At 36.5% G+C, this 25,338-nt stretch overlaps 1 protein-coding gene across 1 annotated transcript in view; it reads right to left on the reverse strand.

Annotated features, from left to right (window-relative positions):
* Positions 1-386: 386 nt before the first annotated feature.
* Positions 387-25,338, reverse strand: part of LOC142337058 (alpha-1,4-N-acetylglucosaminyltransferase-like) — a 30,207-nt gene continuing 5,255 nt past the window's right edge. Inside the window, exons 3-6 of the mRNA XM_075386122.1 lie at positions 22,957-23,164; positions 22,250-22,431; positions 18,828-18,998; positions 387-690 (exon numbers count right to left, since the gene is read on the reverse strand). Coding sequence (XP_075242237.1) covers positions 438-690; positions 18,828-18,998; positions 22,250-22,431; positions 22,957-23,164 — 814 coding nt within the window. The 3' untranslated portion in view covers positions 387-437. The remainder of the gene's footprint in view (positions 691-18,827; positions 18,999-22,249; positions 22,432-22,956; positions 23,165-25,338) is intronic.

Genomic DNA, 25,338 nt, shown 5'->3' on the forward strand with positions numbered 1-25,338 from the left:
TGCCACAAACTTCGATTGAGAGCAATTAAAAAGACGGCCAAACATCTGTGGTTGAACCAGTTGGAAAATACGAAAATCCAGTTCGCGCAATAGAGTTCACAAATTGTTGAATGGGTGTGCTCTATTTGATTTTGGGGCGTATGAGCAATTGGATGATTTATTGTCAACAAGAATAAATCAAGCATGTATTTATGACGTAGGTTCAGCAACGGTTCAGCTGATTAATAAGAAAAAGGGCAGTTGAGAACAGGCCGCTATGGCCTAATGCTGTTCCGTTGCGATTACGCAGGAAAAAATATTCAAGAGATTTAAAAAATTGCTCGGCCCAGCCAGAACAAGCTTAGATGCACATTCACTCGGCCTAAATCCAGCTGACGCAAAAGTACTGCCTTCAAATAAATACAATTTTGAAAAGTTTAACTTGATAAAAAAAAGGTTCAGACTTTAGGATATTTGAATGTTACAAACGGACAATGTTTTCGAAACATCCTTGCGAATAGACTGTTTCCTTCTCTGATGTCAGTTTTGGTTCTGTAGTGTCCCTTTGAGTTGCCTGCATAGTGCAGCACAGTCGGGTCTTTGTCAAGCAGTATCTTCTCAAATACCTCTCCGTGTGTCTCATTGAATATCGTTTGCAGAGCGACTGTCGTTTTGAAGGGTTCAAACAGCCCAGAGTTTATCCCAAATATTCTAAACAAGACAATATATAGTTCAACACATTTTAACTAGAATGGTTTCAAAATAAACTTTTTTTAAAATGCTGAACAAAAATGGCATCGCTTAACGCCACATAAGGAGCTTGTAACTTAAGTCATTGATATATACATTGTTGTGGAATCTTACATCAATCTCATACAAAAACATTTTTCAAAATATCCTTCATAGAACAAATTAGCTCTAAAAATTTAAAAATTCTGTTAAACAATGCACGCGTCTTGTCGCTCTTCTTGTGCGAGGAGAGGGAGGCATGGAAATGGGAGGGAGCGGTGCAAAAGCGATAGTGGTGGCGAATGTGGAGAGGGTATATCCAAATCACATGGAAAGACTCTTTAAACCGCAGATTTGTACCTACACAGTAGAGTTCGATGTGTGGAGAGGGGAATGGAGTGGGGGGGGGGGGGGTGGTCCCCAAATCTGCACTTCGGAACAACAGGAATTCTTTTGTTGCTTCAGCAGTTTCGGTGAATCGGATTTATAGGGAACAGCAAGACTCTAAAAGACTGCTTGGTTTCACAGGGATTTACGCGTATATACACTTTTTCAAGACAAAAAGTACGGCGTGGTACCGTACTAACTACCGCTACCAATTGAAAACAAATTGGTTAAATTTTGATTGCCCATTTTCTGTTACTATTTGTTCATGAACGATTCGCCCAGCAAGTCACTTTAGAGAACCCCGGGAACGAATTTTTTGGTCGCTAAAACTTGGACTTGGAGGCACGTGCAATTAGCAATCTTAGGCCGCTAAGATTCATGTTCTAACAAATACTTGTCACTGAATCGAATTCTCCCGCATTGTTAAATCTTTTTAATCAACACCTGTTGCGATGATAGCAGTTAAATAAACTGCCAGTGTAATAAATTTGAATGCCCGGTCGACACTGGAAAAACGCTTCAGCATTAGACTACGAGTTTATCACACTCTTTTATCGCCACTGTTACTAAATAAACAGCGGCGATAAAAGAGTGGTGATAAACTCGTAGTCTAATGATGGAAACAGTTTGATAAACATGTAGTCTAAAAAACATACCCGGCAAATTGCCGGAAAATAGCCGCCGTTGATTCCCATAACTCTATTGGGATTGAAAGAAAAGAAGATATCAATAAAAATTGATTTTTGTTAAAAACATTTTTAAGTGCGATTTATTTTGATGTCATTTCGTAATTGAACATACTCCTGTCTCTCAGTGAGAGGCTACCGGGTCTAGTATCAATACCAATAAGCATTATAGATAGAAACTAAAACTTATGAGAGCAATGTTCAAGTACCGGGCATCTAAAAATGGGCTTTATGGGTTTATCCCGTTTCTATTTATGACTTTGATTTTTTTATACGGACTCTCTTCATTTCGAGTCGGTTCTCTTCATTTCTTGCATTGCTTTGCTGTGCAGCTGCTGTTTAAAAAGACTTTGCGCAATATGACAGAAGAGTGAAACTAGCCTAGAGAAGTCGAAAAGATTTCACGCAAAGAGTCGAAAAAGCGGCAAAATTGGTAAAGCGAAAAAAAGTTCGACGAGGTAAAAAAACATAGCAGGACAAGTCCTGACTTACAATTCAAAGAATTTTCATTGACTAAACAGAAAAAATAGACCTAGCACGGACTATGAGTGAATTGAAAAAACCATTTTTTAAAAAAAATCAGATCAAAAAACTAAGAAAAAACGGAAAATCAATGTAAAAAAAACCACTAGCGGGAAACGAAAATTTAATTCAAACAAAAAACTAGGTCTAGAATGAGCTGTGAATGGATTGGAAAAACCATTTAGAAAAAAATCCGGTCCAAAAAATCGAAAAAACAGTAAAAATCAGAGTGAAATTGCCGCATGTGAACAAAAAACCACTACCGAGAAACCGAATTTTTGTTCAAACACCCTTTTCTCACTCTACTTTAAAACTGGAGCAAAAAAGATTCATACCGCAAAATCACTCGCTTTTTCGTCTCGACCAAAATCACTACTCCAATTTGACTTCAAAAATCATGAAAATGTGCGAACAGATCTTAAAAAAAAGACAGCGCCCCAATACAATTCAAATTCTTTGAATTGTAACAAAAATAGGAGCGCTATAATAGCCAAAAAATAGGAGTGCTATAAATGTCACGACAACTCTAGAAAACTAACTGATGACTTGTAGTGGGAAATGATTGTGGAATTTGTATCGTGTAAGATCTGACAAATTTTTGACAAAACCATCTTGCTAATAGCCTGTAAGGGGATGCATCTTCATATCAGATCTGATAAGACGTTTATCAGATCTTATACGATAAAAAATTCCTCTTATAAGATCTTACACGATAAAAATTCCTCTTATGAGATCTTACACGATAAAAATTCCTCTTATAAGATCTTACACGATAAAAATTCCTCTTATAAGATCTTACACGATAAAAATTCCTCTCATAAGATCTTACACGATAAAAATTCCTCTTATAAGATCTTACAGGATAAAAATTCGATCTTATCAGATCTTACACGATAAAAATTTCCTCTTATAAGATCTTACACGATAAAAGTTCCTTTTATAAGATCTTACAGGATAAAAATTCGATCTTATCAGATCTTACACGAAAAAATTCCTCTTATAAGATCTTACAGGATAAAAATTCCTCTTATAAGATCTTACAGGATAAAAATTCGATCTTATCAGATCTTACACGATAAAAATTTCCTCTGATATAAATTTCTGAAGTATGGTATATTCTTCATTTTGAAGACAATTCAGAGTTGCTCTCAAGCAGTAGCCGAAAAACTACAGCATGCAACACTTAAGTGTCAGAGCAACAAAGATAAAAATGTCTTATACTGTCGTTTAAGACTTATTAGATATTGTAAAAAAGATTATTTCAGTGGCAGGGGCTTTCTCCGAAGCGGTGATTATCAACCAAGGCTGAAATTTTTTTTCAAAGACCAAAACTATCTTGGACTGCTAAGTTTAGCCATAGTACCCAGTTAAGACTCACAATAAAACTGCCGCCAAAACAGAATCAACAAGCATTTTTTGTTTCACAATTGGTTAGCTGACCGATTATTTTTTACTTTCATAGGACCCTGACTACGTTATACGGTTATATTGAAGTAATTAAAACATGTCATATCAGATCTTACACGATAAAAATTCAGTCTTATCAGATCTTACACGATGAAAATTCTGATAAGAGGAATGTTTATCTTATAAGATGTCTTATCAGATCTTACACGATAAAAATTCTGATAAGAGGAATGTTTATCTTACAAGATGTCTTACCAGATCTTACACGATAAAAATTCCTCTTACAAGAATTTTTATCGTGTAAGATCTGATAAGAGAAATTTTTATTGTGTAAGATCTGATTAGATCTTACACGATAAATATTCTTAGTCAGCATCTTATCAAATTTTACACGATAAAAATTCCAGAATCACTGGGGAATCAAACTTCTAGATCTAAAACTGGTAGCATGATACCACAAACGCGTCAACTAATAATCTACAGTACGTCATCAAGCGTGACCGACAGAAAACGTCAATTGGAAGTGAACATTTTCGGGACAAACCGTCAAATGACCTACAATTGCGTGGGTAAAAATGGAAAATCCATTTTAAATAAGCTCCCGCGGAAAAAAATACAACACACCAGAAGTATCACAAACCCTACCAGAAGGAATGAATTTTTCCTCCTGGCCATCACTATAAGGAGATAACTGTTGAATTGTCAGCCTAACCAGAACGCAAGAGAAGAGCTTGTAACGCTCAAGTGAAAACCAACAGACAAAACAATTGTCAAAAACTGATAGATCAAAGATTTCTCTGTTGAGAAAATCATTGGATACACAAAAACAAAGTACAGCTTCATTTCTATATCTCTCACTTGGTACTGAGGGACGCAGAGTTTCCAACTAAAAGAACCCGCATATCGCAATTGAAACTCTTACAGCACTTGATTCTCGGCCCACCATAGAAAATGTCTCTTTATGAGCAAGGAACATGGCGTTCAATTGTTATACTTTTTCAAAAACAACGAGCAAACGCTAGTGAGAGACAAACATAGCAAACATGTTGGACATCGAAACGTAAAGGGAACTATTGAGAAAAACTGTTGACCCGCGGAGCGCCTTAAGAATTGCTATCAAGGAGTGATCGAAATGGACAACATATGATAATATCAGCTCAAGTTACTTAAGTCAAAGAGCCAATGCTCTCAACATCTCAAATCCAACAAGAACTAGTGCACCAAATAAGCAGCGAAGCCAAAATTCAAACTGACTAAATGAAAATTGGCATTCTTTTGGTCGAAATTGGTCATCAACTCATCGTAATGTTTGTCCATTAAAAGGAACAAGGAGGCTCGGTAATGTGCGATGGCACATATGGTTCCGACCCCGCTCATCCACAATTTTGGCAAAATCGTCTACCAAATGAGGAACAGATAGAAAAACCCAAAAATTCACGTATTTTTCAAAAAAAAATTGGTGTATGAACGAAAAGATAGCCTTCAAAGCAAACAACCCAGTGGAGTAAAACATGATGCATTAGATTGATCAGATATGCCGATATTAAGAAAGCGAGTCAAGACGAACAACAAAATCAAACAACAACAAACATTAGAAACATCAAAAACTTTTTCCGTTTTAAAAAACAAAACTTTATAACAAAATCAAAATAGCGCCAGATAAAACTGAAAGTAAACAAAATAACTTGTAATTCACCAGAAAAGATATGGGACCAGTCCACAATAAGGATTGGTAACAATTAGACAAAAAAGAACAAAAAAAGTAAGTTGAAAAATTCGCTTATTTTTTTTAATAATTAATTTCAAAGTAATGCAAACCATTAGTACTCAACTAAAAAATCCCATAGGTTTACGATTACCAATTCTTCTACAGAAGTGATTTAAGAACTGTTCGTATTCAATTTTTTTTGCGGTTACGAAAAGAACAACAAATAGACAACAAACAAAAAATCAATTAAAAATTGACAGAAACCGCTTTCGATGCCGCAAAGCCAAATTTTAGCCCTCAAAACTTGTTTGATTGCACCTTTTTTTGAACACCGATAATGTATTAAATGACCACTCATTAATGAAACTGGGTACGAAGTAGACCAAAAAGAACAAAACGGCTAAATTAAGTAATACTTGTTTTTTTTTTCGATTTTTGGGCGCTAAATATAGAAACATAACCGACTAAAATCAAGCGAAGTGCTCTCCAACAACCGACGAGCGGTTGTTTTCATCAGGAGCTAGCCACGGGTTAGTGAGGTTAGCTTTAGATTTAATTTAAGGGCCGTATGGTGAGCGCAGCGGCGGTGTACCGCAGCGGTGGTGCATCGTAGCCGGGGTGCAAAAGTAGATTGGGGGACTGATATGGCGGCGGTGGGTGGGTGAGGGTGTGGGATCGCTTTTTAAGAACCGCCCTTCACGCCATAAGAATAAGTCTCCAAAACAGTTTCTGTTAACCGCATACTTGAAGACCAGTGCGCTGAACGGCTCTAAGAGAACTTTATGCAAACTGGGCGCTACCTCTTTATCCCGTTTCTGACGACAAAAGTCAAATGGGTCAGAACAAAAATCGGCCAAGTGTTAAATTACATAAAAGAGACAAACAAGATTAATATATTTGTTACAAATTGCGTTTGAGAGCAACTAACAATGATTTCCTAATAAGTGCCTCTTAATTCATTTACGATAAATTCAAAACATTTCCTATAGTGAAATAATGATTTCCTAAAGTGCTTGTTCAGTCAATTAAGATTAGAAAAACATTTCCACTATAACTCATTGTTAATGAGGATCAGAGATGATGAAATTGCGCCACAAAGCAGCAGCTGAAGTGCGGCATAAACAAAGAGAGATAGAGAGAGAGAGAGAGAGAGAGAGAGAGAGAGAGAGAGAGGGAGAGATAAAAAGAGAAAGAGAAGGAGAGAAACCCTAACCGACACAGAGAGAATGAGAGATATATTTTCCATAATGGGATTCGACCCTGCAACTTCTAGTTTTCTAGCCTTGTTAGCAAATATATCATATAGAAAAAAAAATTGGTAAACGCAAAATTAAAAAAAGTTTTCAACTTCGAATTAAAAAAGTTTCAAAACCTTTTTTTGTCTCAAAAAATCTGTCAAGTAAACCATCTCCGAGACATAAAAAATTTCGTTGGCTATTAATAGTCGTTAAAATCAGAAAAAGACAACGTCTCAAGAGACTATCTAAAATCCCTGTTTCATGCTTGAGGTTGTTTCACTAGCTAACGACCCATACACGGATCCATACATGGAACATGATAAAAATTTTCCAAAAATTACTAGAACTGGAGTCATAAAAATATTGATAACCATTCCATTAATTCTATAAAATATGCATCAGGTTAATATTAAACCTTGGAGGAGGTCCCAGGACCCCCTGTTCCGGAAAAACTCAAAATGATGAAAAAATTGCGAATATTTTAAAAAATTGCTTTATTTCGTAATATTTAAATCTTGAAAAGCATTCCATTACATCTATAAACTATGCAATGACATAATATCAAACCCTAGAGGAAGTTCAGTGGCTTTTGAGGCTAGAGAAACCTAAAGAAAAACTTTAAAAAAATTGCAAAATTTATGGAAAAAATTGCTAAAACTTGTGATATTAAAAAAATGAAGACTAGTCCAAAACTTTTGCGGTAACTTATTATCAAACCCTAACAGTGTTTTTCTGACCCTTGAATCTCAAAAATTTGAATAATGACTATGAATGTCAAAAAATTGAAAAAAATTTTTCAAAAAACTGTCAAAAAAATGCTAAAATTTGTGACGCTAAAATCTTGCAAGACATTCCATTGCATCTAGAATTTATACGATAACCTATTTTCAATCCCTAGAGGAGGTTCCTTGGCTCTTGAGGCTGAAAAAACTTCGAAAACAACACAAAAATTTACAATTTTGAAAAAAAAGCAAATTCTATTAAAAAATTTGCCAAAATTTGTGACATTAAAAGGTTGAAAAACTATTCCATGGCCAGTAAAAATTTCTCAGTAACTAATTATCAAACTTCTTAGGAGGTTTTCTGACCCCTGGGTCTGGAAGGACATGAAAAAGGAAAAATAAGTGTCCAAAAAAGTTGAATTCAATCTATTACCACTAGCACAATATGCAGTAGCGTATTATTAAAACCTAGTGAAGGTTCCTTGACACCCAGGGCTAGTAAAAAACAAAAATGTCAAAATTTTTTTTGAAAAGCATGAAAAAAATTTTGCAAAAAAATATGAATTTGCGTGTATTTAGCAAGCTGTTGTTCGTCAGTAGCTAGACACGGGGGATGCACCGAGGGCTGATGGGGGAGCAACAGTGGGGTGGGGTGCAATGTTGGAAGAGGGGTCAACAGTGAAGGGGTCTTCAACTTCTAAGAACCGTCCTTCACACCATAAGTATAAGTTTCAAAAACAGTTGGAGCTGAACCAGAGCTGAAAGGCTCTAGGAGCACTTAATTCCCCCAGGGCGCTACCTGTTTATCCCTTTTTTGAGGACAAAACTGAAAAGCATCAGACGAAAAATCGGTCAAGCGAAAAATCGAGTAAAAAAATTAACAATGATTTCCTAAAATATGCCTGCTGAGTCAATTATGATAAAAACAATTCTACTATAACTCATTGTTAATGAGGATCAGAGATGATGACATTGTGCCACAGAACAGCAGCTGAAGTGCGGCATCAACAAAGAGAGAGACAGAGCGAGATAAAACGTGAACGAGAAAAAGAAAGAACGAAACTCTAAGCGACAGAGATAGGAAAATTTTCATTTTCCATGATGTGTTTTGACTCTGAAACTTTGCATTAAAAAAGTTCAAAACCATTTTTTGTCTCCAAAATTCTTTCAAGTAACCCATCTCATAGACATAAAAACTTTCGTTGGCCAGTAATGGTCGTTAAAATTACAAAAGAAGACAAAAGATATTTATATCTTGAGCACCATTTATATGTCTCAAGAGACTATCTATTATCCCTGTTTCAAGCCTCAAATAGTTTCAATGGCTCATGAAGATCCATACAGTTGGAACATGGTAAAATTTTCCAAAAAATGGAAAAAAGTTTAAATTTTATCAAAAAAGATTAATAAAAATGGAGTCATAAAAAATATTGATCACCATTCCATTAACTCTATAAAATATGCATCAATTTATCAAACCTTGGAGGTCCCAGGGCACCCTGTGCCAGAAAAACTCAAAAAGATGAAAAAATTGCGAATATTTTAAAAAATTGCTTAAATTCGAGATATTAAAATTTTGAAAAACTTTCCATTACTTCTGTAAACTATGGAGTAACATATTGGCAGACCCTAGAGGAAGTTCAGTGACTCTTGAGGCTGGAGAAATCTAAAAAATGAAAAAATCTTTTAAAAAAATGCAAGTATTTTGAAAAAAAATGCTAAAATTTGTGATATAAAAAAGTTGAAAATTAGTCCATGACCAAAAAAATTTTAGCGGCAACTTACTATCACACACTAACGGAGGTTTTCTGAACCTTGAAAACCTGAATAATGACTATATGTCACAAATTGAAAAAAATGGCAGAAATTGTCAAAAAGTGCTAAAATTTGTGATGCTAAAATCTTGCAAGACATTCCAATACATCTGCAAATTATAATGTAACATATTTTCAAACCCTAGAGGAGGTTCCTTGGCTCTTGAGGCTGAAAAAACCTATAAAACGACAGATGGTTTTAAAGTTTTGAAAAAAAACAAGTTTTATTAAAAAAATAGCGAAATTTGTGACATTAAAAGGTCAAAAAACTATTCCATGCCCAATAAAATTTTCTCAGTAACTAGTTATCAAACCCCTTAGGAGGTTTCTTGCCCCTGGGTCTGGAAAGACCTGAATAAAGAAAAATGAAGGTAAAAAAATTGAAACCATTCCATTACCACTAGCAAAAAATGCAGTAACATATTATTAAAATCTAGAGGAGCTTCCTTGGCACCCAGGGCTAGTAAAAATCAAAAAATGTCATAGATTTTAGAAAAGCTTGAAAAAAATTTTGCAAGAAAAATTTAAACTTGCGTGTTTTTAGCGAGTGGTTGTTTGTCAGTAGCTAGAAACGGGGAAGGGTGGTGCACCGGGGGCTGATGTGGGGAGCAACAGTGGGGGTGGGGTTGGGGGCAATATGGGGGGGTCAACAGTGGAAGAATCTTCAATCTCTAAGAACCGTCCTTCATACCATAATATAAGCCTCCAAAAAAGTTTCAACTGAATCAGAGGTGAAAGTCTCAGTGAGCACTTAAAACACTCACGTGCACATTTTAAATTGCCGAAAGTCTGCAGTGCCAGAAGTCAAAATGCCAGAAGTTGCTACTTTGACAGAAATTGAATTTCGTTGAATTTCTTCATATTAAAAAAAGCGCGTTTCGTGTTTCGACTCTGCAGAAGTCACTTCTAAATTCTCACTTAATAACTCGAACCACTTCGCGGTTGTCGATAAACGCTAGACGTTCTCAGTGACTTCAAGCAAAGTCACTTAACCATTACCTAATGCCCGCTGGACGCTACCTGTTTATCCCGTTTTTGAGGACAAAAACCCAAAAGCATCAGACGAAAAATCGATCGAGGGAAAAATCGAATAAAAACATAACCGACTAAACGTCGGAAGAATTGCTATCGAACGACTATTGGGAGGTCTAATCAATTGCAGCCTGCTTCCGTCAGTCGGGTGGGGGGAGGGGGGAGCCTAAATGGGACTAAGAAGTTCAATAGTGGGCTTCAAATAACCACATTAGAGGTTAACATATTCCACTATTAAGACTTAAAGTTAAGAAATGACACCACTTTCGGCGCACTTTTCATTTGCGTTTTAGTATTGAATTATTGCCATTTGAGTTCAGCTTCTTGAAATTGTGATTGATAGAGAATTTTAGATCACGCGAAACGCAAAAGTCAAGTACGTAAAAACCACTCGAAAAGTCATAATTGTCAAGCAAAAATTTTGCATAAAAAAGCCACACACGTTTACAATAATTGCTATGAACTTCGGTTAAGAGAAATTAAAAAGACCGACAGGACTAATATAATTGCTACGAGAAATATGACATGTACTTTAATTACTTTTAATACTGAAAAATGCAAAATTTAATAAAATTTCCAAATCTTGCCAAATTTAATTCTTCAAAACTGTTTTTTTCTCTGAATTTGTCCAATAAACTAACTGCAACAACTAACTGCAGGAAATTGGCCTTTAATGAGACTCAAGTCTTGAAATTGGCCCGAGTCTCATTGGACCGTTAATATCCGTAAACTCAGAAAATGAAACAAGTGCAAAATTGGGAGATTTTTGTTTGTGCATCCCCAGTTTATTGGGGGCATACTATTTGCACTCCTAGAAACATTTGCCAATTTTTTGCATAAAGATTTACTATGTAACGGCTTGTGCTCTGGGGGGACAAATGGAAAATATCGCAAATTTTATTGAAATATTGGTAACATTCGTAATATTAATATCTTTAAAACCATTTCTTGATGCCAAAGACTATCCAGTGATCCAATCGCAAACGTGAAATTTTTTCACTGGCTCGTGAAGGTCGGTAAACTACAAAAATGATAACAAATTTCAGAAATTTTGAAAAAAGTCAAAATTTATCAAAAACTGTTAAAAAAATGACCTTCAAATTTTGAAAAATCTCATTGCCCCTAAAAAGCATACAGTAACTTAATATCAAACAGTAGAGGAAGATCCCTGACTGCTGGAGAGAGAAATACTCAAAAAACGACAGGAGTTAACAAAAAACCTTGAAAAAGATTGCAAGTTTTATCAAAAATTGATCAAAATTCGTGATAATGAAATCGTGAAAAACTTTATTGCCACACGAAATTATCCGGTAACCTATTGTCAAAACAAAAAGGAGGTTCATTGGCCCTTGAGGTTGAAGAAAAAACTCTAAAAACGAGAAAAATTTTCAAAAATTGAAAAATGTTCAAAAATTAGTATCGTTTTGTTTTGCGTGTTTTTTCTTTGCAGTACCAAAGTATATAGCTCATAAAATGGCCATAAAACATAATAAGTAATATCTTGCTGGATATCTTTATCAACTTTGAGAAACGCCGATTCAATACTGATCAGAAATTAAACTAAAAAAAACTTTGCATCTCAAAAACTCCTAAAAAATCACCTCTTAACCTTGAATTAAAGCCATCCAAGCAGCTTTCAAAAACGTCTTCAGAACACATAGCCAGAGGACTCCGGAATTGACTCGAAGTAGAATTTAATTCGCGTCTCTGCCAACCATTGACTATACTACCGAAACCATTTACTTCAATATACCACTCAATATGAAAATAAAACTAGAAACAAATTAGAAAGGGAAAGAAAAATGTGAAAACAATTCTTGACAATTTGTCAAAATTAGTTTTGATTCCTTTACCAATTTTCAATATCAAAATGTCTAATATACAAAATATCGGTTCAATAAAATTGCGTATTCTGGAAAACATACCCCGTAGATTACTGGAAACTAGACGCCATTACCGTAAACCCGATTGACATTGAAAAAAGAAATTGAACAGATTTATTTTGGTACAAAAACATTTCAAAGTGTGAATTATGCTGATGTCATTCCGTAGTTAGACATACTCCTGTTTCCTGAGGAGGGTTCCATAATCCTGCCATTAAGTAGCAGGCATCTTGAGTAGCAGGCATGTTAAATTGTGTTCTTAAAATGGGTTTTAACCCGTTTCATTTTGATTTAATTTTCCAATACTGACTCTGTTGATTGTAGAGGGTTTTGCTGAAAACTTGATGCCTAAAAGAACTTTGAACAGAATGAGCAAAAAATGAAAATAGCCTAGAGAGTTTAAAAAGATTTGACGCAATTTAATGAACGAGCTCTGAACTAAGGTAAAGCGAAATAAATAATCGACAATGAAAAAAATACTGCCTTTACAATAGTGGCTGGGAATATGAAGGATGACTCTAATGAAACATAACATTAAACATAAAATAACAGTTAAACATATCAAAACCACGTAAAAAAGAAAAAAATAAAGGACAAAAACAAAGAAAAATTAAGTTTTTGGATAATATTCCATATACTTGCAGAATCTCGATAGATCTTTTTCCACAACAGTTTAAAAAGCAATTTTTGCCTATTCGTTGAGAGCCTAAACAACACCCGAACGCACTGTAAAACACTCTAGACAAAAAAAATAAAAGCAAAAACTACACGAAAACTGCAGAATTGAAATATTTTGTTTCTATTAAAAAAGATGATAACAAACATTTAATTGTTTTCATTTAAGAATAATAACCCTACAACGAATCTTAACTAAGCAAATTAGTACGAAAAAACTCAAAAAGGCTGAAAAACAGCAGTTGTTTAATGAAAACTTAAAAACCAGAAAATTTATGTTGGTTAAAAAGTTTGTTAGGTTTTAGAATGTTTTCCTCAACTGAAACAAACTTCAAAGATAAAAACAAAACTAAAAAGGCAAGAAAACCCATATGCATGCCAATTTGAACGTCATTGGACGTCATATGGTCGTTACAAAAAAGATAGAATGACAAGTTTTAATTACAACCCAAACAAATGAATTAACTAAAGACTTGACAACCAACACTTTTGATTTTAGCATTCACATTAAACTAAGACATTCCTTAAAGCCCATAATCTTATAAAACGCACAGAAAAAACTTTAAAAAGATTTCTGTTCGCAAGATCTAGTGTTTTAAGGCCTAGGAGAACTATTTTTTTCTAGATAAAACCATAAGATCATACGAAAAAACAACAAAAACATGCAAGTTTGAACAATCAATTCTTATTTGTTGAAAAAAGTTTCAAGGTCGCGCTAACTTTTTTGAACACAACCAAGTGTAAAAAGCACAGAAATCAATCGCTGCGGACTGAAACAACCATTTCAATTGATTTAGTTCTCATTAGCAACCACGCGACCTGACATTAATGAGACTAAGAGATAGATTAACAATGTGGCCATTCAAAACCTGCAAAAGTTTCATTTCTTTTTGAAAAAAAAGATGGCAACGTTACAGAAAACTTAAGTTTTTAATAAAAACAGTTGAATCGATTAACATAATTGCGATTAGTACCCTATGGGAGCTGTTCCTAATGCGATGAAGGACAACAAAAGTAACAAGAATTGAAAGCAGAACACAAAAATTAACTAAAAATTTTTATTATACCTTTAATTGGGTTCATATGTTTCTCATAGCCAATCAATCAGATCTGCCATTAATGATACTACCCGTACCAAACTCCAAGTGTAAATCAGTACTGGGCAATTGGAAATGCAAATCTCCCATGTTAAATAATTTGCTCGCTTTCTCGCTTGAAATTTGCTTCTTTGAAGCGTATATTTACTACGCAAAAGACGCAGACGCAACTTTCACCGTTGCGCAGGAAGGAGAACGAACTTCAAGGAAGCGGGAGAGCGTGGGTTCGATCCCCGTACGAAACTTTGTTTTCGCACTTGGGCCAAGTCTGACAATTAAAAATCAGACTGAACGCAAGTCTGAAAAGTCAAAAAAGTGACATCAGGCAGTCTATGATTCAGTAATGATGAAAAATTGCAGTCATACTGGCCCATTACTGAAACTGAAACGCACTTAAAGTTAAGTACGGGTAAGTAACAAGACAGCAGAAATAAAAAAGGGGGCAAAAAATCAAAATTTCACGAATATTTTATGACCATAACTTGTGTCAAAGTGGTAGCAAGCGTTAACTGCCCTCCGATGAATTCAAAAATTTGCTTAAAGGCGCAAATAGAAAAAATATGTATCATGTTGGAAGCACTCAAGAGAAAAACAATGAAAACATAAGTCAAACTGACGCACGTGAAAAAAATACCTTCTCGAAAACCGACAGTTTTTTCAAACTTCCCACCCTATTGAAAAAGTAGTTTGAAAAAAAAATTGCGCCTCAAGCCTGCTCGATTTTTGGCTCTATTTGCTATTTGAGCGTTACTAAAATCACCACTCTAAATTTACTTCTCATTTATGGGGAAAAACACAAAAAATTGTGAACAGATCTTTAAAACATAAACCGATAAATGTCGGAAGAATTGCTCTTGAACGTCAGGCGTGGCAATGTAATTCAGTGTCTGTAGCATAGATCAAATTTTCTTTATGGGTGCAAAAAAATTTCCCGCAACGGGATTCGAATCATTGACCTCCCGATCCTGAGCCACCCGCACGAACCACTGCGCGTTGAATCACTTATTGTTGCTAACTGCAACCGTTTATATATTAGCAACAAGCTTTATTTCGGAGTGAGAGCAATAGAGATCACTCAAAAATGATGAACGAAAGCGTAAACGAGTCATATGAGAAGCCAAAGAATGTTCTAGAAGCCAGTAGAATACCGGAAACGACTAGAATCGTCGTGCATTATAATGTCTAACCTAACCTTACCAAATCTGAACATCAAAAAGACAAGAGAAAAAATACAAAAGTAGCCCAATATACCACCTTAAAGTGTTTTTAAAAAGCCGACAATTTTTTAGGTAGGTGGGGTGGTTGGTTAGATAGGTTGGGGAGGTGGATAGAGCTGGGGTTGTTAGGGGGTAGGTGGGGATAGTTTGGTGAAGGGAGGGGTTGTTTGGGGGTAGGGGTAGGTGGGGGGGGGGTAAGTTGGGGCGGGGGAAATTTGAGGCGGGGGGTAGGTAGGTGGTGGGGGGTAGGTAGGTGGGTGGGTGGGTAGATAAGTTGGGGAGGTGGGTAGTGCTGGGGTAGTTGGGTGGGGGGGGGGGGGGTAGGTGGGGGTAGTTAGGTGAAGGGAGGGGGTAGTTTGTGGGGTACGGGTAGGTGAGGGTGTAGGTAGTTGGGTGGGTGGGTACAGAGGTTGGGGATGTGGGTAGTGCTTGGGTAGTTGGGGGGTAGGTGGGGGAAGTTAGGTGAAGGGAAGGGGTACGGGTAGGTTGGGGATAAATTGTGGGGGGCAGGGTTCTTTTTTTTGGGGGGGAGGGGGGTACGGGAGCGGCGTGGGTTTAGGTAGGTGTTGGGGGTAGATAGGTGGTGGCGAGGGTTGTCCGGTGTAGCTTAGATAACTAGGGGTGACTTTTATAGAAACAAAAATTCTCAAAATGACCTCTTCACCTTGAACATTACCAGCATTTCCTAATTACTATACATTACAAACGAAGCTACTGTTAAAGTCCAATTGTTCGAAAATAGAAGTCATTAATCAAAAACGGAGGTAAATGCTCGAAAAGAAAGAATCCAAAATTCAAGTCATGTACAAACTTGCTTTCTGCTAAAAAAAAATATAGCCGGTAGAATACCGGAAACGACTCGTATCATCAAGCAAAAAAGTTTCCACCCTAACTGGGACGAAATCAGAATATCGAAAAACACACGGGAAATAAAAAATAAAGTAGACCAATATAACATAAAAAGCGTTAAAAATTTTTTCAGTTCAGGGGGTGTGGATAGGTGCTGCTGGGGAGAGGTTGGTATGTGGGGGCAGGTAGGTGGTGGTGGGGGGTTTAGATAGGTGGAGTGGAGGTTAGGTACGTTGCGTGGGGTAGGTAGGTACGTGGGGGGTAGTTAGGTACGAGGGAGGTAGGTACGTTGGGGTTGGGGGGTAGGTACGTTTTGGGGTGGGGGGGTAGGTACGTGCGGGGGGTAGGTACGTGCGGGGGGTAGGCAGTTAAATGGGATCAAACTTTCTCAAATTGACCTCTTCACCTTTAATTACAGACGGTTACCAATTGCTATTCATTACAAACTAAGCTATTGATAAAGTCCAATGTTCGAAAACAGAAGTCAAGAATCAAAAACGGAGGTAAATGCTCGAAAAGAAAGTCAAAATTCAAGTCATGAACAAACTTGCTTTCTGCAAAAAAACATAGCCGGTAGAATACCGGAAACGACTCGAATCTTTGTGCATTATAATCTCTAACCTGGGGGGTAGGTGGTGGGGGGTAGGTAGGTGGGTGGGTGGGTAGATAGGTTGGGGAGGTTGGTCAAGCTTGGGTAGTTGGGGGGTACGTGGGGGAATTTAGGTGAAGGGGGGAAGGGGTACGGGTAGGTGGGGGTAAGTTGTGGGGGGAGGGGTCTTGGGGGTACGGGGACGGTTAGGTAGGTGTTGGGGGGTAGATAGGTGGTGGGGAGGGTTGTGCGGTGTAGTTTAGATAATTAGGGGTGACTTATATAGAAACAAAAAATCTCAAAATGACCTCTTCACCTTGAACATTACCAGCATTTCCTAATTACTATACATTACAAACGAAGCTACTGTTAAAGTCCAATGGTTCGAAAATAGAAGTCAACAATAAAAAACGGAGGTCAATGCTCGAAATGAAAGAAGTCAAAATTCAAGTCAAGAACAAACTTGCTTTCTGCTAAAAAAAACATAGCTGGTAGAATACCGGAAACGACTCGTATCATCAAGCAAAAAAGTTTCCACCCTAACTGGGACAAAATCGGATTACCAAAAAATACACTGGAAATAACAAAAACAGTAGACCGATATAACATAAAAAGCGTTGAAATTTTTTCAGTTCAGGGTTGTGGTTAGGTGCTGATGGGGTGGGAGGTTGGTAGGTGCGGGCAGGTAGGTGGTGGTGGGGGGTTTAGATAGGTGGAGTAGAGGTTAGGTACGTTGCGTGGGGTAGGTAGGTACGTGGGGGGTAGTTAGGTACGAGGGGGGTAGGTACGTTGGGGTTGGGGGGGGGGGGCGGGGGTAGGTACGTTTCGGGGTGGGGGGGAGGGTAGGTACGTGTGGGGGTAGGTAGTTAAATGGGATCAAACTTTCTCAAATTGACCTCTTCACCTTTAATTACAGACTGTTACCAATTGCTATTCATTACAAACTGAGCTATTGATAAAGTCCAATGTTCCAAAACAGAAGTCAACAATTGAAAACGGAGGTAAAAGCTCGAATAGAAAGAAGTCAAAATTCAAGTCATGAACAAAATTGCTTTCTGCTAAAAAAAACATAGTCGGTAGAATACCGGAAACGACTCGAATCGTTGTGCATTATAATCTCCAAACTAACTTTAACGAAATCAGAAAATCAAAATAGACAAGAGAAAAAAACAGAAGTAGCACAAAAAATCACATTAAAGTGTTTTAAAAATACCGACCATTTTTTAGATGCGGGGGAGCTAGGTGGGGTGGGTGGGTAGATAGGTTGGGGAGATGTGTAGTGCTGGGGTATGGGGTAGTGGGGGGAGGTGGGGTAGTTAGATGAAGGGAGGGGTTAGTTTGGGGGTAGGTTAGGTGGGGGTAAGGTGGGGGGATAGATAGGTGGTGGGGGGAGGGCTGTAGGTAGGTGGGTGGGTGGGTAGATAGGTTGGGGAGCTGGGTAGTGCTGGGGTAGTGGGGGGGGGGGGGTAGGTTGGTTTTTTTGGGGGGGGGGTTAATAGGTGGGGGGCGGGAGGTTTGTGCGGTGTAGTTTAGATAATTAGGGGTGACTTATATAGGAACAAAAAATCTCGAAATAACCTCTTCACCTTGAACATTACCGGCAGTTCCTAATTACTATACATTATAAACGAAGCTACTGTTAAAGTCCAATGTTCGAAAACAGAAGTCAACAATCAGAAACATGGGTAAATGCTCGAACCGAAAGAAGTCAAAATTCAAGTCATGAACAAACTTGCTTTCTGCTGAAAAAAACCTGTAGAATCTCAATACTCCTCTTCGAGTCGTAAAACCTGTAGAATATCAATACTCTTCTTCGAGTCGTAAAAACCTGTAGAATCTCAATATTCCTCTTCGAGTCGTAAAAACCTGTAGAATCTCAATACTCCTCTTCGAGTCGTAAAAAACACACACGTTTACAATAATTGCTATGAATTTCTTTCAAGAGCAATTTAAAAAAGGCAGCATAACAATACAATCCATATACTTTGGATTGTAAAAGAACCATGAGAAGACCGATAATAGCCTCCCTCTGTCGCTTTGCGGCTATTTAAAAATCAAGTCACGTAAAAGTAGGGGGTGCTAACTTATTTTTGGCGTTCAGTATAATTGCCTCAAACTTCATTTGAGAGCAATTAAACATGAAGATCAAAAGTAATCAATCTGATCAATGTTGGATAATGCTGTGGGTACTTTGGCAATTTTATCAATTTTATCAATGTTTTGGGTTAGGGCATGTTGGCAATTTTGGTGAGGTGGCATTGTGTAAGTTGTGATGTAACCATTGGTTACTAACCTGACTCCATCACATTGCTCCACCTTTCCTTGTGTAAGAGTTCCATACCCATCCTCCTGCACAATATTGATGTTCTTGCGGAGACAGTGGTTGTGCACTGTCTCAAGCAACACGTAGAACAGTCGAGAGTACTGCTCAGGCCGGTAGTCTGTCCACATGTTAGACAGGTATCTGCAATGTCATTTACATTCTTTTAAATTCACCAGAAGTTTTCGGGTAGTGCTCAAGTCATCATTTCACAAAATTCAAAACCCTGAAGCGAGCGAACAAACATTCTAGATGAAAAACAGTCCAGCAAAATGCTGTAAACTTTGCTCGAGAGCAATTAATCATTCGAATATCAAAAGACCAAATTTCCCGGGCATCTGACACTAACTGCCGGAGAACATTTCGTTGGTTTTTCGTATTTAAGCAAATTTGCCCAAAATCAGCGGCAATGCGAAAATCACCGGCCAACTTGCCATTCCTGAACAATCCCCGAAAATCACAGGATTAGATTAGAGTCGGCGACGAGATCAAAGGATTAGGTTGCTAGTTTTCGCGCACAGTAATATGCGAAAACCTGCGACCTGTATACCATAAATTGAGGCTGTCGGACCTCTTCGCACTCGCTTACTTTCCTGATCTTGATGCATGTGCTCAAAATACATGCGTAAAACAGTGATGAGCCGAGTATATATCCCCGAGCAAATGTCCTTTTTGCAATGTAATGAAATTGTTCTCACACGAATGAAGTGTGTGTGCAGGAGGAGGGTCTAGCTTTGATAAGGTTTAGGTAAAGACAAATAAGGTGATTTCCAAAACTACTTCCCCAATCTGCTTGTATAAAAGAGCGGCTAGATACTCCCGGTTTTAAAAATTTCCACCTGCATATTTGTCGGTCGTGACTGAATCATTATTTCATTCTCACATAAATGGTTCATTTTTCATTTCGGGAGTAACAGTTGTCCTCACTAATTTTTTTTTAGTCTTGGAATAATTTGAACAAACCTGGCAGATTGCCGGAAAATAGCCACCGTTGATTCCCATCACCAAGATTGGGATTGAAAGAGAAAAAAGGGGCTAGTATCAATACAAATAAGCATTAGAGAAGGTAAAAAAAACAAAGTTTGAGTAACGGGCAGCTAAAATTGTGCTTTATGGGTTTATTCCGTTTCTATTTCTGATTTCGTTTTTTTGATACTGACTGTGTTCATTTTGAATTGCTTTACTGTTGTATAAAAACACTTTTAGCAGAATGAGAGAAGAGTGAAACCAGCCTAGAGAAGTCAAAAAGATTTTATGCAAAATGCCGAAAAGGCGGTAAAATGAGGTAAAGCGAGAAATTTTCATTCGACGAAGTAAAAAAACATAGCAGGACAAGACTGGAATGCAATTCAAAAAATTGAATAAAAAATTAGAAGTACTCTACATGTACAGCAGATTAATTAAACAATGCCAGCCAAAACACAAACAAAATGATCTCAAAGAATTGAGAAAATAAAACAATCAATCTAACTAAACAAATATATACTCATTGCTAAAACTCTTGAGGCTTGTACCCCTGAGGCAAAATTTGATTCCTTTAAATATACCTATTTCAAAAACATGTTCAAAACCTGTTTTTTTTCTGAAATCGGTCCAGTATTATATCTGCAAGACTTGACAAAAATTCATTGGCCCTTGAAGTTTGATTAACTCGAAAATGACCAAAAATTTTTAAAAAAAAATTGAAATCAATTGCAAGTTTTAAAGAAATGTTGCTAAAAACTGGGATATTAATATCTTCAGAAGAATTTCTGTGACTCTAAAGGCTATCCAGTAACCCAATTTCAAGCCTTGAAAAATTCATTGGCTCAAAGATCGATAGGCAAAAATTTTTAGAAAAAATATCAAATTTCAAAAAAAAGAAATTCGTTCTATTGAAATGTTGAAAACCATTCAATTGCCCCCTAGCAACTGTTTAATAACATATTATGAAACCCTGGATGAGGTTATCTGGCCAGTGAGGCAAGAAAAACTGAATAAAAGACAAACGGTTTGAAAAAACTTCAAAATCGCAAAATTTTATCAAAATGTTTTTAAAATTCGAATGGTTAAATTTTTGAAAACAAATCCATTAAAACTACCTACCATGCAGTAACTTTTTATCTGACCGTGAAATAGGTTTTCTAGCACATGAGAATGGGCAAATATCAAAAATTTACAAAAACTTTAGGAAACCTTTAAAAAAATTTCAGATTTTCTCAAAATAAAGCAAAATTTCGAGACATTAAAATAATGAAAACAAATCCATTGTTACTAGAATCTGTGCAGTGCCCTACTATCAAACCTAAAAAGAAATTCCCTGCCCCCTGAAGCAGGAAAAACTCAAAAAATGACAAAAAACTTTCAAAAAAATTGCAAAAATTAGAATCATTTTGAGTGTTTGTGTTTGCAGTACCAAAACATATGGCTCATAAAATGGTCATAACAAGTAATTTTGTCTCGCAAAAGGCCTTCATCAACTTTTAAAAACTTAAAATTAAGACTAATCAAACAAAAAACTAAAAAAAAATACAAAATACATGAAAAATTGCACCTTTTTGAGCCCAAAAACTCCTTAAAATGACCTTTTAACCTTAAATTAAGGCCACCCCAGCAGCTGCACCACTCTAAGCACTTGAAGGACTACTAAAGTCAACTTTGGGCATCTAATGAAACTTAATACCGTCTATGCTTTACCTGTTATCCCGTTTTGAAAGATCAAAGTCATTGAAAAATTTGTGGACACATCTTTAAAAAAAAAACAGCGCCCCAATACAATTCAAATTGTTTGAATTGTAAAAATTAGTAGCACTATAATAGCCAACTGAGAAGCTGAGGCGGCTATTAAAAAGAAAAAAAGCAAGCTGCTGACAGTAAGTGTCTTTTTGACATAGTAATAAAAATATTAAACTGCATTGATAACTTGAATTCTTGGTCACTGTGAACAGTTGAGATAAATATGAGATTTGAAGTTCAGCTTTACAAACAATTCGTCGCAAGGGTTATTAGCGTCGCGAGGGTATTTTGCTATTCACAATAGGACCCTTTCAAATTCAGATAATTAACTTAATTAATTTTTTTTTTAAATTTAATATTGTGACATATGGTTTAGATAGATCCTGGCTTTCAAATTGCAAAATGCCTGCGAATTATCCTCTACTGTCGATAATAATTGTAGAAATTGAGGTGCCAAATGATCGATATCCGGAATTCATTTTTTATTAATTAAAGGACATGATCATACCGTGAGTATATAGTAACAATGCAGACTTGAGCTACTTCTCGAGTACCATGTTATTATGGTGGTTGTTTCAAAACATCTTGCCTACTGTGTTTTCTAAGAGGCTCTTTTATGTCCCATTCAGAAACAGTACAACTGTTCAACAAGTACAACTATTGCCTGAGAGAAGTGAGACCTGAGTAGCATGGGACTGTGTTGTGAGAACTTGAGGATTCCATTGGCGATTCCTCCGTGTGGAGTCCTTGCCACGTACTGTTCTGCTCTGTCCAGACTCTTCAGCACTATCACATCTAAGTCCACATACACTCCTCCCCACCTCCACAGAAGATTAGCCCTGCCCACGTCACTTATATGCACCTTATACACACAACATACCCTTATTGAGAGCTAGCTCGAATTATGAAAAGACAGTGATCGACCGACATTGAGTATGAATAGACCGTGAGTCGACTTATGAAAAGACTTGTGGTCGCGACCATGTTGTTAAGATAGGGGAGTTTCCCCACCTCCAGTTTATTTGTCTTTTCTATGCTCAACCTCTCAACATGAGTAGCCAGCTAAAGTCCGCAGAACTCCTCTCAAATCAAAAAGGTTTTAAGTTCCATTATCAAGAGCTAAATTGATTTAAACCGAGCACTTTTAACTAGACGTATTACAAGACATTAAAATTTTCAATTAAAGTTCTCAATGTTCAAAATCCAGAACTCCCGAGCGCAAAATTAATTCAAAAGAATTCAAATGATCCGTAGAAAAAAAAAACAGATCATTTCAAGGTCTTTATTCTGTAACTTTGAAAGAAGTGCCAAATACCTACTAAATGCTTTCTGAAAACATACAGGTTTTTTGTGTAACCATTTCCGGATAAACCTGATCGACTCTTACCGGCATGTTAAATGAGATCTTGCTCTCTTTGAATCGTTCGGTGTGAAAGAAGCCTTCAAAAGGAGTATCAACTAGCATGTCATCCACGTCTAGGTGAATGATTTCCACATTGGGCAGCAGGTCAACCAACTGTCTCAAAATGGGCAGTTGCTCTTTCGGTGGATCATGGTCCACTATCATCAAAGTTACGCAAAAGTCTTTCGTATGTCTGCACCAAGCATGCGTTTTTAAAACCTATTTAAAGGTACCCGAAATTTTGAACCAATTTTCCCCGAGTACAGTTTTGGTATTTGGTAAAATACAAGTGAACAAGGATTTCTTGTAATGAGAGTTTGAACATAATGTTGATCAAACATTTTTAGTTCAATTATCCACCAAATCCACTTACCTCTATTTCAATTCCACTAGATTTTGCATTCTTAATTTAGATCTATTGAAGATACCAATTTAGAGAACGGCGTTAGTCAAAAATATTTATTGCATGCTTGACCAAAAAAAACCATACAGCACCCAACAGACATTTCGACAGAAACAAAACATAACCGACTAACGTTGCGCGGACTGCTTTACACCGATGAGAAAACAAAAAGAACAACAAATACTGCTCAAACTCAAAAACTCATTATGATTTCCCGAAAACGCAATCCCAAAGTCAGCAAATCCATCAGTTCTCTAGAAAGCCCAGATGTTATGTCCTTAATAATTAGAACATAAAAATTATAACACCTTACGAATAAGGCCTTACTAATTAGAACACAAAAACACAGAAAGTTACAAAAACTCACCAATCGTTCTCTGAAGCCAATGTCAAAATTGTGAAAATAAGCAGAAATTGAATTCGTCATTAATAAGACAAAGGAACAAGACATGAAAAAGTAAAACAAATAGCTACGAAACTAATTTAAAAAAAAACAAATATTTTGACGGAAACCAAACCTAGAGTCAACTCATGTTCACATCATTTGCTGTTCCTTGAATGATTCAAACAAGAGCATCCATGCGCCAATAGAAAAGATAAATCAACTTTAGTTGAATTTGCAGAAAATCAAGAGAAAACCAACAAACATATTAGTCAAATTGCCGCATGTGAAAAAATGTTATTGCTCAAAACCGAAAATTTGTTCAAACAATATTTTCTCTCTCTATTAGATTAATATAATTTTTGCATTTTTTGCGCTACTCACTCTTTTGCTCGCTTTCAGTTTTACTTATCTCATTGACGTCAATGATTCAAAAAAGTGAGATGACAACTTGATACGACCCAAGTTATTTGGATTGTCAAAACTACCATGAGACTGATAACGGCCTGGCTATTGCATCAATGCAACATAAAACACAAATATGTTGCCAGTATTACCATAATTGGGCAGATGTGATCTGAAATTGGCCAAAAACTAAAGTAAAACTGATCAAATTGAGTTTAAAAAGTATATTGTTCACAAATCCGTAAACCTTGATAAATCCTTGAAAAGAAAACGAAATTTAAAAAAAAAACGCTCCTACTAACTTATTCTACACTTGGTGGGCTTTCTAATGATTTCACTCACAACTCGGTACAAATAATATCTCTGTACCCCTGTAGTGGCTTCGTAGCTTCTTTGTTTCGATGATTAGTAGATTTAGACATTTTTTATATGTATGCAAGGAATCTTACCAGCAATTTGAATGACTGTTTCTAGCATGGAAATGCATTTTTTTCATACAAAACAAAACTAATAACGTCGGATAAACTGCTCTCGAACGACAGGTGGGGGCATTTTAATTTATAGGGGGTGTGGATTAGAAATACTTTATGGATAAAAAAACGCCACCTTATAGGGGTTCGAACCCATGACCTTGGTGATTAAAGTACAGAAACGATCAAGTAAGAATTTACATAAAAAAGGCAAAAAGGCATACACGTTTACAATTTTTGCTTTAAACTTCGTTCGAGAGCAACAGTCTATCCAATTTTTGAAAAAGATTGGTGAAATCGATAACACGAAAAATCGATCAACCAAAAAGTCACAAATGAATCTCCAAAAAATTGCTGAAATTTTTATTTGAGATCTCGGTGGTTGTCTGCAATCAAACTTGAAAAAGCATATAAATCTAAGAACAAAAACATCAAATGTGAGGCGAGTTGGTTCTCAAGCTGCACTGTCCTTGGTCATGCTTCTGCTCGCAGTGGGACTCAATATGAAACAATCACAGCCAAACATGAAAACATAGCTGGCAGATTGCCAAAAAATAGACGCAATAGTTTCGTAGATCTGCAATCTCAAAAAAACAATAAAAAAGACAGACCAAAAAATTCGTCTTTTCATTGAAGGCTGGTATGTTATATTTTGATTAAAAATCTGTAAAGTTTTTGCTGCCTCTATTAGCTGCTCTCAAATAACC

The sequence above is a fragment of the Convolutriloba macropyga genome, chromosome 3 (assembly GCF_964194025.1).
Source record: "Convolutriloba macropyga chromosome 3, txConMacr16.3, whole genome shotgun sequence".
NCBI lineage: Eukaryota > Metazoa > Xenacoelomorpha > Acoela > Convolutidae > Convolutriloba > Convolutriloba macropyga.